The 17868-nt window shown below is 42.9% G+C and overlaps 1 protein-coding gene across 7 annotated transcripts in view; it reads right to left on the reverse strand.

The window, feature by feature from the left end:
* MACF1 (microtubule actin crosslinking factor 1) overlaps positions 1-17868 on the reverse strand; it is a 401556-nt gene that overhangs the window by 266944 nt on the left and 116744 nt on the right. For 2 of the 7 annotated variants that reach the window (XM_054528562.1, XM_063715135.1), the window contains exon 1: positions 13395-13832. The exons of 3 other annotated variants lie outside the window; for them this stretch is intronic. In XM_054528562.1, the coding sequence (XP_054384537.1) occupies positions 13395-13503 (109 nt within the window). In that variant the 5' untranslated portion in view covers positions 13504-13832. 7 annotated transcript variants of the gene reach the window in all.

Consider the following 17868-nt stretch of genomic DNA (forward strand, 5'->3'; position numbering starts at 1 on the left):
GACATATAAGAACACAAGAGGAAGAAAAGCTCAATAGTTCTTAGAGAATTCACGGGAATATCACAGTCAGAAAAACTAAGTATTTCATAAATATAAAGACAGAGTTTTAAGAGTCCTCAAAAATCATCTTAAAGATGAAGAAACCAAGGCCCAGAGAGATTAAATAATTTAGACAAGGTCACACAGGGGCAGAACTAGGTCTATAACTTGGATTTCCTGGTGTCTAATCTATGGTTCATACCTTTGCATGGCATTCATTTCCATTCTTTGAGCCTGAGTTTCATCTATAATTAGGCATTTGTCCTTTGTTGTTTTTAAAATTTTATTTATATTTCCAACTCTGCAAATAAAACGAGGAGTTAGGCCAATAGTTCCTAAATATCAGTCTGTAAACCAGCCATCTCAAAATCATCTGGGAAGCTGTTTTTTTTTGTTGTTTTTTTGAGACGGAGTCTCGCTTTGTCGCCCAGGCTGGAGTGCACTGGTGTGATCTTGGCTCACTGCAACCTCCACCTCCTGGGTTTATGCCATTCTCCTGCCTCAGCCTCCCGAGTAGCTAGGACTACAGGCGCCCGCCAGCATGCCCAGCTAATATTTTGTATTTTTTTTAGTAGAGACGGGGTTTCACTGTGTTAGCCAGGATGGTCTCAATCTCCTGACCTCGTGATCCGCCCACCTCAGCCTCCCAAAGTGCTGGGATTACAGACATGAGCCACCGTGACGGGCCTCTTTTTTTTTTTGAGACAAGGTCTTGCTCTATCACCCAGGCTGGAGTGGATCCCGGCTCAATGAAATCTCTGACTCCCAGGCTCAAGCGATCTTCCCTCCTCAGCCACCCCCAACCCCACCCCCAGTAGCTGGGACTATAGGCGCATGCCACCACACCCTGCTAACTTGTATTTTTGGTAGAGATGGGGTTTCACCATGTTGCTCAGGCTGGTCTTGAACTCTTGACCTCCACTGATCCGCTCTCCTTGGCCTCCCAAAGTGCTGCGATTATAGGCATGAACCACCACACCTGGCTGATTTAGAGTCTGTTTTAATCCCTTTTTTAAGCAATGAGGTTTGAATAGTAATTTTATTGATCTTTATTTTTTTGAGACGGATCACTTGAGGTCAGGAACTCAAGACCAGCCTAGGCAACATGGCGAAACCCCATCTCTACCAAAAATACAAAAATTAGCCAGTTGTGGTGGTGCGTGCCTGTAATTCCAGCTACTTGGAAGGCTGAGGCAGGAGAATCATTTGAGCCCCTGAGGTGGAGGCTGCGGTGAGCCAAGATCATGCCACTGCACTCCAGCCTGAGCAACAGAGTAAGACTTCGACTCAAATAAAATAACATAACATAACATAACATAACATAACATAACAAAACAAAACAAAACAAAACAAAATAAAATAAAATAAAATAAAATAAAATAAAATAGACCCTAAATCATGAAGTGATTGTGAGGAGTATATGATATGAAAGCACTTAGCCTAGTCTCTCACATATAATAAGTTAATAAATGCTAGCTGGTAGTTACAGTAGTAATATAATGTGAAAAGTATATAACATGAATATCCACTGCTAATCTTCATTCATTCTCCCTATACAAGTGATTTTATTTTATAGTGATATAAAAAAAGAAAAATAAAAAATGAGGTAACCGAGCTAGAGAAAGGTTAAGCAATGTCCCCAGTTGGTTTTGTTGTTAAGTGGTGGCGTAGGAACCCCATGTAGACAGTTGATGCCAAGCCCATTTTCTTAGCTATTAGTCTACAGTGCCTTTAGGGGATTATGTGGGATTGGAGGAGATGGGGCTACATTACGTTTTTGCCCTGAAACTTTCAATGAAGATTTTAGACTTTCCCATACTTCTCTGTTGGTTACAGGAAAGGCCCTTTTGCTATACGTTTATCTCCAAGCACTTTTAAGATATAGGCAATTCTTTCTTCTAGGTCCCAGGGAAGAAATCTCAATGATACAGGAAAGATAAAAAAAAAAAGTAGACCACTAAAACTGCCCCTCCTGTGCCCCAAGCATTATTGCTATGGCAGCTTTTTTTCCTCAAAAAGCACCTAAATACTTGGAAGCACTAGCCTAGGAGTCAGGAGACTGATCAGAACCCTAGTTCTGTTGCTCTCCTTCTCTGAGATTTTTCTAAGGTCTCCTCTTCATCAAACAACTAGTTACTTCAATTTTAATGAAAATCTGCCTATTTGGGTCATAATTTTGCTCCTTGTTAGAGACTCAAAGTATAAAATCAAAAGATAGTAGATTACCAAACCAGTGGTTCCCAAACTTAGATTTCATAGACCAATACATGTTCCACAATAAATCAGAAAGCCTAACAGAAGTTGTCAACTTTTCATTTTGCTAAGTAGGGATATCTTAAAAACACACTACCATATAATAACAATTCTTTCATAAAATAAAGGATATTTTAACATTAGAAAGTAGGAAAGACAATTTCAGAATAAAAGACAATTCTTTAAGTTTAGCTTTATGAAAGACACACTACATTTTCTTTATCTTTTTTTTTTTCATTTTACAGAGAATTGATGTCTCTCAGTCTAGCACCAGTCTGTATACCCTACAATTTTGAAACCAAGGAAACCTACGGCCAAAAAGGTTAAGTCACTTGTTCAAGGCCACAGGACATTACTTAAATAATCATTATTTAATGATGTCTTATCAAGAGAGATCTAAGTCACAGCTAACATGACTCTTCCCCTAGCCTCTCTTATTTAGGTCCCTGACCCCAGATCATCTTTGAGTCTTTTTCTCTCTCTGTCACAGCTGGCAGAATAAAGTGTAAAAGAACTAGCAATAAGCCCCAAAGAGGAAACACAGGCCATGACTCCTCCCTCCTCCCCCCCATCCTCCCCCCAGTCTGCTCAGAGGTGGAATCCGTAACCAACCAACTTCTGCTAAAAATACACTCTGGACTTTCAGCACTATGCAACATACCTTAAAAGTGGTTTCCTGATACAGGCAGAAGCATAAGCATGAATTCAGTCTCTATAAAAAAGTCCTACACCCAAAGCTTGGGCTCTTAACTGCCAGTTACTGCAAGCTTAAGAAGTTCCCCAGGAAGTAGGGCACCCCAATCTATTCTACTGCACATTTTAACAAGCCCAAACGTTGTAACACCACAAGACTGCGAAGTCCATGCATTCCTATGAGTCAATGAGAGCAAGGGCTATTTGGGATGCTCAGGCCCGGACACGGAAAAAAAAAAACTTCACATATTAACCCATACAGCACATGCGACAAACCAGGTGGGCGTTGAACTCGTGTTCATCTTGGTAACTCGGCCACATGGTGCCCCTATGTCTGCTGACCCCACCTAAAAGGAGGGGGTACCAAAGAACCTCCAGCTAGTGGCCTGTGCACCCTTTGCAGCTCCTCAAAAAGGGCTGTGAGGTATAGAGAGGAGACAGCAGAACAGAGAAGTGGCTCCACCCACCACTTCCTACTGACCTCCTTCTTCCCTTGAGGTCAGAGAGGAAGCTCCTCCCTAGGGCACTTCCAAAACCTGGGTCCATGTCTCAGGCATATAGCATGCTGCATGCTGTTCAAAAGTGGCACCAACTCTGTGTTTCCAGACCAATAGAGCGTACAGAGGGGAGAGCTCCATATGCAAAAGTCCAGTCAAGGTATGAAGTGAGTAAACCCGAGTAGGAAGAAACTGGTCTTTGAGTTACCCTCCATTTGCAGAGCAGAAGCTTTGTAATCTGGTGAATCTTAGTTGCAGGAGAGCTGGTGAGCTAAGTGGTTTACTGCCAAGTCAGGAACAGTGCATCCATTGCCCAACAACTTGCTCCTCAGGTGTGCCTCTTCTCAGGCAGAAGTACATATAAAGTGTTAACCAAATGAGAAGGTCTCATGATGGGAGAGACTATAATGGAGCAAGCTCATACACTCACTGTCCACTGCGAACAGATCCCTAGATTCCAAAGAAAGTTTCCCTTCCCCGCACTTACAGCTGCCCGAAGGGAAGAGTCAGTCACTCCCCAGTGATTCCACCTGCTTTACAGAGTAGCCCCACCTCAGCCAGCCTTGCCTCTGCCAGCCTCCCAGGTAGATTATCACAGCAGATTTTATCAGCTTCAAAAATACCGTTTGCTTGTTGCTCCATTCTCTCCCCTCACAGCCAGGAATGGCATCCCAAAGTCCCCTTCTTCTTCCCAGATCCCTCTACTCTGTCTTTACAGTCAGTGCACTTAACTCAGCTGTGCCAGAAATCCTTTTATCCATCAGTAGAAGGCTGCCTGCTTGTTTGTCCAACTTGTTTTCCGAGTCTTGGCTAACTGTACCAGACACTGGAATGTTGAAGAAACACAATGAAGGGCTTTTTCATTCAGCTGGCCCAGCCCTTCTATTGGTTCTTCACAGTTCTAACCCAACCAGGGGACAGAAAAGTCCAGCCTCTGTGGGTGTCAGGACAGACACTGCAGCCCTGCCCCACACCACTCAAAAAGGCCCCGCTGCAGATAAGGGCCTAATCACTGGCCCTCTGCTCTAGCTCCCTAAATAGAACGACTTCTTCAGGCTAATGCTGCTTTCAATCCTGTTCCTGAAGGCAGGGAGGGAGGAGGGGCAGCACCTAGGAAAGCAAGTTTCCAGAGATTAGCCCAAAAGACTACAAATGAAAAAAACTAAATGCAAGCTTGCCTAGCAGACATTCAGTTTAAACAAGCCCTATGACCTGCCTCAGTTGCTTGACAACTACACTCCCAAGTGGGTATCCCTCCCACCTACAAACTGCTAATAATCCTGTTACTGCTTACTAATAAAGGTTCTCACAGCTGACTTTATCCCGCCTAGACTAAGCTCTCAGTCACCCTGATAACCTATGACAATTGTACTCAGTTTGTCCCTCTTATAAGACTCTTTTTAGCCTTGGAGAGGAAGGGTCTTCCTAAAATTTGCCTCGTACTGGGAAAAGGAATGCATAAGAAATAGGGAAGAGAGAAAAAAAGGAATGAACATTTCCTGATTCATATTTAGTAACCTCTTCCTTTATCAGATTTAAATTCCCTGAGTGAGACTGAGTGCAGTGGCTCACGCCTGTAATCCTAGCACTTTAGGAGGCCAAGCAGGTAAACTGCCTGAGCTCAGGAGTTCGAGACCACCCTGGGGCCAACACGGTAAAATCCCGACTCTAACTAAAATACAAAAAAAATTAGCTGGGCGTGGTGGCACATGCCTATAATCCCAGCTACTTGGGAGGCTGAGGTGGGAGAATTGCTTGAACCTGGGAGGTGGAAGTTGCAGTGAGCTGAGATTGTGCCACTGCACTCTAGCCTGGGCCACAGAGCGAGACTCTCTCAAAAATAAAAAATAAAAAAATAAATTCTCTGAGTGTAGGGACTCTTTTGTCTCCATAACCCAATCTCTATCACTTTTAGAAGGTACTCAATAACCTAAGCTAAAATTAACTGAACATTTACTATAACTGTTAGTTCACAGTTAATGTGCTAAAAACTTTAAGTATCATTTCATTTAATCCCAACAATTCTCCAAGAAAGGTATTATCATTTCCATTTTAGAGATAAAAATTCTAGGACTTTAAAAGGTTAAATAACTTGACCAAGATTACATGCCCATCTGTCCAGCTCCAAAGCTGTGCTTCCTGTTATACCCTGCTGTCTCTGAGAAGGACCTAAACCAGAATAAACAAACTAAGGCATAGGAGTTGTATATGTAAGAAGGTGAAATATTCTTGGGAAGGGTAAGAAATAAAAACATTTAACTCGGCCAGGCACAGTGGCTTACGCCTGTAATGCCAGCACTTTGGGAGGCCAAAGTGGGCAGATCACTTGAGGTCAGGAGTTAGAGACCACCCTGGCCGACATGGCGAAACCCCACCTCTACTAAAAAAATACAAAAATTAGCCGGGCATGGCGGCACATGCCTGTAATTCCAGCTACCTGGGAGGCTGAGGCACGAGAATCACTTGAACTCCAGAGGCAGAAGTTGCTGTGAGCCGAGATTGCATCACTGCACTCCAGCCGGGGTGACAGAATGAGACTATGTCTCAAAATAAAAAATAAAAAAATACTTAACTGGCTGACTAGAGATTTAGGACACATCCAAAATGAACACATGTGGCAACTTCTAGAAATACTGAATTCACAGTCTCTAAAAATCAAAATAATAATTACTGGGTGAAGTTGGAGGAAAGTGAACCAAAATCTACCATCTCCTCAATTCCCTGGCACTCAAGCAGAACCTATTTCCCCTAACGGCACTGCAGACTGAGAAAAGTAGGGTAGAGTCTTGGGGACAAGGTCAGTCTACCTACAGGAGACAGGCCTTCCCTTCAAGTTCCCAAGAGGTCCTGAGCCTCAAGAAGAGGCAAGTTCTGCTGCAATGGAGGACAGGACTTTGATTAGGACAGTCAGCTCTTAATTATCCAGAGGAGATGGGCCAGTACAGTCATCCGAGCCATTCCCCTTCTTTTTTTCCCAACCTTCTGTCATTTCCTGTTAAAGGTAGGAAAAAGTTTAAGTCTGGCTGCTACCTGCAGATCTTGAAAAGGGTGAGTGGAGGGAAGAGGTTCAGGCCAGTATTTCCACATGTGGTCAGAAGTTATCTGAGAATTGACAGCTACTGGCTTTCTTACAGAAACAAAGAAAATTGAAGGTATATACTTAATGTCTTTCCTAAAATGCCAAAATCACCCACTATTAAGGATATAAAAGACACAAACATCTTTCTAACGTATAAGACAGTGATCATAATATATCACCTACTTTTTATATACCTCTGCATTGGCTTCTGTCACATTTCTTTTTTTTGAGACAGAGTCTTGTTCTGTTGCCCAGGCTAGAGTGCAATGGCTTGATCTCGGCTCGCTGCAACCTCCGCCTCTCGGGTTCAAGCGATTCTCCTGCCTCCGCTTCCCAAGTAGCTGGGATTACAGGCGCCCACCACAGCACCTGGCTAATTTTTGTATTTTTAGTAAAGACAGGGTTTTGCCATCTTGGCCAGGCTGGTTTTGAACTCCTGACCTCATGATCCACCTGCCTCAGCCTCCCAAAATATCAGGATTACAGGCATGAGCCACCACACCCGGCATGTCACATTTCTTAATTACTAACTATAAAGCCAGGCCGGGTGCCGGTGGCTCAGGCCTGTAATCCCAGCACTTTGGGAGGCCGACGTGGAGGATTGCTTGAGTCCAGGAGTTCGAGACCAGCATGGGCAACATGGAGAAACCCGGTCTCTATATATGAAAATTTTTTTAAATTTAAAAAATTAAAAAATAAGGACAATTACTGTTTCATCCCAACAGTTCACAGGAAAGTACTATATCTTCAATGTTATCTTATGTGAAAAAATTCTAATAATGATGGTAAATAATCACATATTCCTTACCACATGCAGAATGTGTTCTAAGAACTAAGTCAAGGCTGGGCGTGGTGGCTCATGCATGTAATCCCAGAACTCTGGGAGGCCAAGATGGATGGATCACTTGAGGTCAGGAGTTCAAGTCCAGCCTGGCCAACATGGTAAAACCCCAGCTCTAGTAAAAATACAAAAATTAAACTGGGCGTGGTGGCAGACACCTGTAATCCCAGCTACTCGGGAGACTGAGGCAGGAGAATCGCTTGAACCAGGAGGCAGAAGTTGCAGTGAGCTGAGATTACGCCACTGCACTCCAGCCTGGGCGACAAAGCAAGACTCCATCAAAAAAGGGAGCAAGGGAGGGAGGGAGGGAGGGAGGGAGGGAAGGAGGGAAAGAAGGGAGAGAGAGAGGGAGGGAGGGAGGGAGGGAGAGAGGGGAAAACAACTAAGTCAAAACAACCAAGCAGCAAAATTAAACCCATTTTGCAGATGAGGAAACAGAGGCCCAGATAAATTAACGTCACTCAACCAGTAGTGGCAGAACTAGGATAAAAACATAGGCAATCTGACTCCAGACTCTCAACCTGCTCTCAACCACAATTCCATATGACTTCCAAGAACAGGCCAGATGATCGAACTGAATCAGAATCACAGAAAGTTAGAGACCTTAGTCTTTTTTCTTCTCAAACAGCCTAGAAATTTGAAGACCAGAGGAAGTAAGTGACCAGTCCAACATGTAAGCAGAAGAGCAATAGCTTAGAGCCTAGATCTTCTGATTCCAAGTTAAGTAGTTTTTCTACTACACCATACAAATCTTTAAGAAAAAAAAAATGCAAAGGAAAGAAAAAGAGCCAGGCATGGTAGAGGGTGCCTATAGTCCCAGCTACTTGGGAGGCTAAGGTGGGAGGAGGCTTGAGCCCAGGAATTCAAGTTCAGGCTGGGCAAAATAGCAAAACCTCGTTTCTTTAAAAAAAAAAAAAAAAAAGGAAAGGAATGGAAAAGATAAAGACTCTACCTTGATTAAACATTCTAATGCTTTAGATATTTGAGCAAAGACATGTTAGATATATGACCATTTATTCAAATATTTGAGTCCCTTTTATGTGCTTAACTAATTTGTAGATGACACAAATGGAGGACACACAGCTATTGCCATAAATGGAAGAATTAAAGCTCAAAGAAATCTCAAAAGGTTAGAAGCCTGCACCAAATCTCACAGGACAAAATTTAACTAGAATACCCGTAAGTCTTTTTTTTTTTTTTTTTCTCCTGAGATGAAGTCTCACTCTGTTGCCCAGGCTGGAGTGCAGGGGTGCAATCTTGGCTCACTGCAACCTCTGCCTCCCGGGTTCAAGCGATTCTCCCGCCTCAGCCTCCTGAGTAGCTGGGATCACAGGCGCACACCACCACACCCAGCTAATTTTTTAATTTTTTGGTAGAGATGGGGTTTCACCATGTTGGCCAAGCCGATCTCAAATTCCTGACCTCAAGTGATCCCCATGCCTTGACCTCCCAAAGTGCTAGGATTATAGGTGTGAACCACCATGCCTGGCTCTAGGATACCTATAAGTCTTACGCTGAAGTTCAAGAAAACCAAAGGCATAGCAGCGACTGGAAGGGAGACAACAACAATTCATGTACAAGGTTTGGCCATTTTATAATTGATCTTAGGTTTAATATAACCCAATAGTATGATAAAGGGAACTGCTTTAAATAAAAAAACCCAGGATGGGGAGGTGAGGGAATGCAATCTTAGATTGTACTTCATATAGTTTGGATCCAGGGATTATGGCTGTTCCTCCTAGTGGGATGTTGAAAATGGAGAGAACTTTAAAAGATCATATTATCCAACTCCTTCACTTTACAGGTAAAGAAAACAAGACCCTAGAGAGGAAAAAAACCATAAAGCTCTTTTCCTGCTTACAGTATCACAATGTGAGATTTAATAAAATAAAACACAGGGCAACTCTGTATCATCTAATTAACCTATACTGAGCATCCTACCTTAGATCACACATTAAACTCAACCAAACCCTCTTAATAGACAAATGAACAGGGCATGGTTCCTGCTACAGTTTACAGCTAGTGCCGTCTTTAATTTTTTATTCAAGTTAATATTTACTGATTTTTTTTTTTTTTTAGATGGAGTTTCACTCTTGTTGCCCAGGCTGGAGTGGAATGGTGAGATCTCGGCTCACTGCAACCTCCGCCTCCCCAGTAGCTGGGATTACAGGTATGCGCCACTACATCCCACTAATTTTGTATTTTTTAGTAGAGACAGGGTTTCTCCATGTTGGTCAGGCTGGTCTCGAACTCCCGACCTCAGGTGATCTGCCCGCCTCAGCCTCCCAAAGTGCTGGGATTACAGGTGTGAGCCACTGCACACGGCCATATTTACTGACATCTGTTTTGCCTCAGACACTGGAGATACTGAGGTGAGTAATAGTCCCTGTTTTCACCTGTAATCCCAGCACTTTGGGAAGCCAAGGTGGGCAGATTATGAGGTCAAGAGTTCGAGACTAGCCTGACCAACATGATGAAACCCTGTCTCTACTAAAAATAGAAAAATTAGCAGGGTGTGGTGGCGTGCACCTGTAATCCCAGCTACTCGGGAGGCTGAGGCAGGAGAATCGCTTGAACCTGGGTGGCAGAATTTGCAGTGAACCAACATCGTGCCACTGTACTCCAGCCTGGGTGACAAAGCGAGACTCAGTGTCAAAAAGAAAAAAAAAGAGTCCCTGTTTTTAATTAGTAAGGAGAGAAGGGCAAGCTAAGCAAGATGACAACACAGGTTTCAATAAGTAGTGTTAACAGGGTGCTACTGGAGGAACTCGTATTTCAGTCAAGGAAGGCTTTCCAGAGGCAGTAACTACTTACCCTAAAGGACAAGCATCCATTAGTAGAGCCATGAGTTTTTAAATGATGCTGGAGTCCTGGATGCTTATAAGGCCAAGATAGGAAATAAAACCAGTGAAACAGGAGCGGAGTAGATTTAATTTAAAAAAAACAAAAAACAAAAAACAAAAAAAAAACCCTTTTATATTTCTCTTCTTTTTTTTTTTTTTTTTTTTGAGACGGACTCTCATTCTGTTGCCCAGGCTGGAATACAGTGGTGTGATCGCAGCTCATTGCAACCTCCACCTCCTGAGTTCAAGCTGTTCTCCTGCCTCAGCCTCCCAAGTAGCTGGCATTACAGGCACCTGCCATCACACCAGCTAATTTTTGTATTTTTAGTAGAGATGGGGTTTCACCATGTTGACCAGGCTGATCTCGAATTCCTGACCTCAGGTGATCCACCCACCTTGGCCTCCCAAAGTGCTGGAATTACAGGCGTGAGCCACCATGCCCAGCCTGCATCTGGTTTATTTCTATGTTGTGTTTTATTGCAGAGAATCAATTTTTAGACAAGATTGGGCATGTTCAGGGTGGTATGGCCGTAGACAAGAATCAATTTTTAGGAACTGATTCACACAAATAAATAGAAACAAATAATAACAGCTTCACAGTTTGCCTAATAATCTCAGGACATTATTCAAATAAATTGAGACGAGAGCCTGAAAGAATAGCACAAGTATTTGTTTCAAAGCCAGTTACCTTCAGTGTTTAAAACTATGAACATTCTTCGGCCAGGCACGGTGGCTCACACCTGTAATCCCAGCACTTTGGGAGGCGGAGGCAGGTGGATCACCTGAGGTCAGGAGTTCGAGACCAGCCTGACCAACATGGAGAAACCCCGTCTCTACTAAAAATACAATATTAGCCGGCTGTGGTGGCACATGCCTGTATTACCAGCCGGGAGACTGAGGCAGGAGAATCACTTGAACCCGGGAGGCGGAGCTTGCGGTGAGCCGGGATTGTGCACCATTGTACTCCAGCCTGGACAACAAGAGCAAAACTCCGTCTCCAAAAAAAAAAAAAAGAAAGAAAGAAAGAAAAAAAACAACTATGAACATTCTTCATAATATGTAAACACAAATAGAAAAGTGAGACAAAAGAACAGAAACTTCTGGTACACACACTAAACCAGTATTACAGTATTACTACATAGAGAGGAGTTACCCACTTCACTATTATAATAGTTCAGTTAACACCTGAGCTCATACAACTGAGCTCTGCCTGAATCATTATTATTACTATTATTAGGCACAGGACCTACGTTCTATAGTTTGTTCTGCAATAGTGTATGTAACTCCAATTAAAAAAAAAAAGACTAGATCAGAAGAAACGATCTTTGTGTTTTTAATCAAGTGTACATTTATTAATAGTACAAATATATACACAGAGACGGTGGAAAAACTGTATTCTGTGATGTCCAACTGGCAGGTAATTAGAGTGTACATATTATTTTTAAAAATACATTTTTAAATAAATGAAATGCATCTTAAAATTGCAATTATAATAAAATGGGTACAGAATCTCGTAACTCCACAGAAGATATGGAATCCATAGTCTCCAATTGAAAAATGACATCTCTCATTTTACAGATAAAGCGAACATAGCACATTCCCGATATAACTATTTGGTATTAGAATGAAAGTTGTTTCATAGAAATAAAAAGCTTTTACAATGTATCTTTTTATTTCAATTACTTTATGGCTGTTTATGAAATTAACATTTCTAAACATAAAAAAGAAAGCACTTAAAATACAGAGTGATAGCTCTTAAGTCCCATAAAAGTCCTATACTGAAGATAAACTTTAAAAATATTAACAACTAATTAGTTATTTAATGTTTAGAAATGGCATTACCATAATGCACAAGGAAAGAAAAGCAGCAGCCTCCACCTAAATGATATTATATTTATTTTCTCATTACATGTGAAATAGTAAATAGGACCAAACAACTTAAGCCTGCCTATCTCTTTCTTTCTAAGTTCAAATACAGGAAAGCCACTTTGAGGTGGCTTTTTTAAAAACACCACCACACAATCAAACACACTTCTAAAATGTCTGTCTTTGTTTTTGCTGATATAGATGCACACTAGGATCTGAATATTTAGTCAAAAGCTTTTCTGGGACTTACTGGAAAGGACACTGGGGAATGATTGAATCTAATTCTAATTCTGTCAGGCGTTCGTGAACTTTTAATAGAAAGCTAAATAATAAGCCATCAAATCCCCACCTTAACTTGTAAGATACACTATAAAAAGTGTCTACATACCTTAGTTTGAAGGTAGTGAGCCCATCACAATGAGAGTACTGAAGGCAATGAGACCCAAGGGTATACACTCCAGTAAAAGTTAGACCATATGAATCCTCAACCATGGAGACTCAGAATCAGCCAAACTCAGGGCTGATCCCTGCTCTGAGTGTTTAGAAGTCAACAGAACATAACTAATAGCAATATGGGAAGAATGAGGGTTCCGGTGCCATTACAAAATAAAAATTTTTTTAATTATCAAAGCCAGATTCCCTAGGGAAGAGAGGGATTAACTTCCTTGCATTGAACAAGACGATTTGGATACACAGCCAAACTGTGTAGGAACAGTATCAATGACATCAAAGAGAACACAGACACCCAGTGTTCCAGGATGCCCCTCAGCAAGGACACCGCACGACCCCTTCCGCTGACTGACCCTTCCTCCTCTGCCTTTTCTCACTCCAAAACACATCAAGTTAACAGAAACTTCTCCAACCCAAATCCATACCTGGAGGAGGGTAAAAAAGTTACTGTATGTTTTCAGTTAAAAACAAGGGTCCAAGAAATCACTCTGAGATTGAGAAAGTAAAGAAAGAGCTCAGTTCTCTGAGGAAAGACTAAGTCAGCATAGCAGCCACTTCCCTTCAGTTTCGAGCCCAGTCATCACCTCATCTAACCAGCACTCTCCAGACAGACTCACAGAACAGAAAAGAGCACCACCCCCATCCCAAAGTGGCCCCAGGGCAGACCAGCTTCTTCATTATACTCACACACACATACTCTTAAGTCTGACAGCACCCCAGCTGAAGGACGTACTGGCCCTTTAAGGAAAGCAACTGGGAAGACCTCCATCATTCACCCCACCCTCAAAAGCCCCACAGTAGATTTAAAGAATAACTGGGTACCAGTTAGTTACCTGCTCTACCTCTGGCATGCCTCTTCCAGTATAGAACACCAGCAACTCCAAGAACGTGAGTCAAAATAAAGATGGTTGGTGGTAAATAAGATGAATCTAAGAGGGGCATTTCCAGGCCCGTCCTTTCTCCTCCCTTGAGTTAGCCACAAGCTCTGCGCAGGCCTCTGGATGCCTTTCTCCTGAGGTTACTGCTGTCCTGTACTATCAGCAGAGGCAGAGGCCAGAGCTTAGTGTTGTCAGAAACTTCCTGGCAGCTTCTCCTCCATCTCGCCTCTGACTGTTTTTCAGCAGGCATTAGTAGACTGGGACTAAAACTGTACAGTGTATCTCAGACAAAGCCCAGGAAACAACTGGCCAGTGGGGGAGGGGAAAGGGAAGAAGGAACAAGGAGAGTGAAAAGGAGCGCCTAAGCCAGTGTCAAGCTGACTCAAACCTCTATCTTTGGCATCGTCTGCTCAGCTTAAATAAACAAACCTCAGACCCTTCTACAAGAAGGGAGGGTGTCAGAGGACATCATACTCTTAACTTTCCATTCCCAGCCTGCCTGGAAGGCCAGACTTCAGGATGTAGCCAGAAGAAAAAAGTCACAGAAGCATTAGGGAACCTCTTGTGGGGAGGAAGCAAAGTACATGAGGATGTATGAGCACCACAGGTATGCTGGAGTTGTCAGAGGGCAAACCCTCCATACCCACAACCCGGGAGGAGAAGCAAGGGGCCTGAACATCAGTCCAGGGAGGATACATACAGAGCAAGCTCCCATGAAGCAGACCTGACATCTAGCTGTGATGAAGATCAGCAAGGAGAGCAAACTGCTCATTTAGGGGGTACTTTTCAAGGGTTAAAAAAATCCATCTGGCTGGGCGCAGTGGTTCATGGCTGTAATCCCAGCACTTTGGAAGGCACGATCTCAGTTCACTGCAACCTCTGCCTCCCGGGCTGAAGCAATTCTCCTGCCTCAGCCTCCTGAGTAGCTGGGATTACAGGTGGATGCCACCGCACCCAGCTAATTTTTATATTTTTAGTAGAGATGGGGTTTCACCATGTTGGCCAAGCTGGTCTCAAACTCCTGACCTCAAGCAATCCTCCTGCCTCGGCCTCCAAAGGTGCTGGGATTACAGGCATGTGCCACTGCGCCCAGCCTTAGACCAGAGGACCCAGCAATCTCACTCTTGGGTATCTATCCAAGAAAAACAGAAATGTATATCCACACAAAGACCTGTATATGAATGTTTGCAGCAGCATTATTCATAATATAAAAAACTGGAAACAATCCAAATGTCCATCAACTGGTAAATGTATAAACAAATTGTTCATCCATATAATGGACTACCTATTCTGCAATAAAATAGAACAAAACTACTGATACATACAACAACACAGATGATTCTCAAAACTATTACGCTACATAAAAAAAGCCAAACACAAAAGGCTACATACCATATGATTCCATTTATATAACTTTCTAGAAAAGCAAAACTATACAACTAGAAATGGAAGAGGCTGAGAATGAGGGAAAGAAATTGACTAAAAGGATCACAAAAGAACTGTAGGAGAGGATGGAAATGTTCCTTATGTTGATTGTGGTGGTGGTTCCATGACTGTATACATTTGTCCAAACTCACTAAATCAGGCCAGATGCAGTGGCTCATGCTTGTAATCCCTGCACTTCAGGAGGCTGAGGCAGGAGGATCACTTGAGCCCAGGAGTTCAGGACCAGACTGAGTAACACAGTGGGACCCCATTTCTACAAAAAAATTTTAAAATTTAGCCAGATGAGATGGTATGCGTGTATAGTCCCAGCTACTGGGGAGGCTGAGGTGGGAAGATTGCTTGAGCCCAGGAATCAAGGCTGCAGCAAGCCATGATCATGCCACTGCACTCCAACCTTTTTATTTGAGACAAAGTGAGACCCTGTTTACTTATTTCTAGAGTACCTATTACACTATGATATAGATAAAGATGCTATAGTCTCACAAGCTTTAAAAAATGAAAATTGCTTTATATATCTGTCAAGTTTATTTTTTTCTAATAATAGGGAAGGGTTTTACTTTTTTTTCTATGTGAAATCTTTATTTATTTATTTATTTATTATTTTCCTTTTGCTTTTTCCTAGAGCTCGCTGAAGCAAAAGGAAAGAGTTTTAGATGTGAATAACCTACTACCCAGAAAAATAATAAAGGGGCCTTGATGGGAGCACTAATACAATGGGAACTTTTAAATCTGGCAATAAGATCATCTACAATTTTGTGCTAACCTACATTTCACTCATCAAATATTTACTTCATACTATGTGCCAGGTCATGTTCCAGGTACCAGAAACAATAGCAGTAAACAAAACAAAGACTTTGCTCTCACAGAACTTACATACTAGTAGGAGAAGAAAGAAAAGAAATATAAACAGGTAAATACATAGCTTGTCACATAAATGCTATAGAAAATACTAAAGGAGACGAAGAGGAGATGGAGTGTCAATGTCAATGGGGGAACGTTTACTTTTTTTTTTTTTTTTTTTTTTTTGAGACAGAGGCTTGCTCTGTTGCCCAGGCTGGAGTGCAGTGGCATGATCTTGGCTCACTGCAACCTCTGCCTCCCAGGTTCAAGCGATTCTCCTGCCTCAGCCTCCCAAGCAGCCGGGACTACAGGCACATGCCACCACACCTAGCTAATTTTTCTATTTTTAGTAGAGATGGGGTTTCACCATACTGGCCAGGCTGGTCTCGAACTCCTGACCTCGTGATCCAACTGCCTTGGCCTCCCAAAGTGCTGGAATTATAGGCGTGAGCCACTGCGCCCGGCCAGCGCCCTGCCAAGTTTACGGTTTTATATATAGGATGGTCAGAGAAGGCTCTTCTAATAAGGTGACATCTGAGCAGATAAAGAATATGAGGCCAGGCGTGGTGGCTCACACCCGTTATCCCAGCACTTTGGGAGGCCGAGGCGGGTGGATCACGAGGTCAGGAGACTGAGACCATCATGGCTAACACCGTGAAACCCCGTCTCTACTAAAATTACAAAAAATTAGCTGGGCGTGGTGACGGTCGCCTGTAATCCCAGCTACTCGGGAGGCCGAGGCAGGAGAATGGCTTGAACCCGGGAGGCAGAGCTTGCAGTGAGCCAAGATTGCGCCACTGCACTCCAGCCTGGGAGACAGAGTGAGAGTGCATCTCAAAAAAAAAAAGAATATGAGCAAACAAGTCATGTGGCTATCTGGAATGGATAAGCCAAAGAACAAGTGCAAAGTCCTTGAGGCAGAATTACGTTTGTTATGTTCAGGGAACACCAAAGAACCTAGAATGGCTGGACCTGAAAGAGGAAAGGAAAGAGTATCAGAATAGGAGGCCAGAAACGAGGTCAGATCACCTATGGCTGTATAGATCATTGTAAAGCCTCTGGCTTTTATTCTAGGTGAAACGGGAAGCCATTGGAGGGCTTTGTGTGAGACAGTAACATGATTTAACTTAGGTTTTAAAAGGATTGCTCAGCCTGGCACGGTGAATCACGCCTGCAATCCCAGCACTTTGGGAGACCGAGGCAGGTGGATCGTGAGGTCAAGAGCTCGAGACCATCCTGACTAACACTGTGAAACCCCATCTCTACTAAAAATATTAAAAATAAGCCGGGCATGGTGACACGCGCCTGTAGTCCCAGCTACTCAGGAGGCTGAGGCAGGAGAAACGCTTGAATCCAGGAGGCGGAGGTTGCAGTGAGCCAAAATCACGCCACTCCAGCCTGGGCGACAGAGCGAGACTCTGTCTCAAAAAAAAAAAAAAAAAAAAAAAGGATCGCTCTTTTTCCTATGTTGAGATCATACTACTGAGAGATAAGAGTGGGCACAGGGAAACCAGCTATAATGCCAGTATAATAATTCAAGTGAAAATTGGTGGCTACAAAATGATGGGTGGAGCCAGAGTGTGGCCGCAGAGGTGGTAAGATGTGTTCAAATTCTGTAATAATTACAAAGAAGGAATCATCTCTGTTTGCTTATAGATTGGTTGTGGAATGAGCAGGGAAAGAATAAAAAATAACTCCAAAATGTTGGCCTGAGAAATTGAAAGGACAGAACTGCTATTTCCTGAGATGGGGAAGATTGGTACCAGAGATGCAGAGGGTTTGGGGTTCATTGGTGGCTGTTTGTTTTTTGGGGGGCAGGGTAGAAATGTCCTTTTGAATATATTAGGTTTGAAATGCCTAAAGACATTCAAGTGAAACTTCCTTGTTTCTTTTGGTAGAAACTGGGTTTTGCCACATTGCCTAGGCTGGTCTCAAACTCCTGGCCTCATGTGATCCTCCTTCCTTGGCCTCCTAAAGTGCTGGGATTACAGGCTTGAGCCACCATGCCCACCCCTCAAGTGGAACTTTGAATAGACAATTGAATATATGAATCTAGAGTTCAGGGAGAGACCCAGCCTGGAATTTTTTTCTTTTTTTTTCTCTGAGATGGAGTTTAGCTCTGTCACCCAGGCTGCAGTGCAGT

This window comes from Pongo abelii, chromosome 1 (genome assembly GCF_028885655.2).
Source record: "Pongo abelii isolate AG06213 chromosome 1, NHGRI_mPonAbe1-v2.0_pri, whole genome shotgun sequence".
NCBI lineage: Eukaryota > Metazoa > Chordata > Mammalia > Primates > Hominidae > Pongo > Pongo abelii.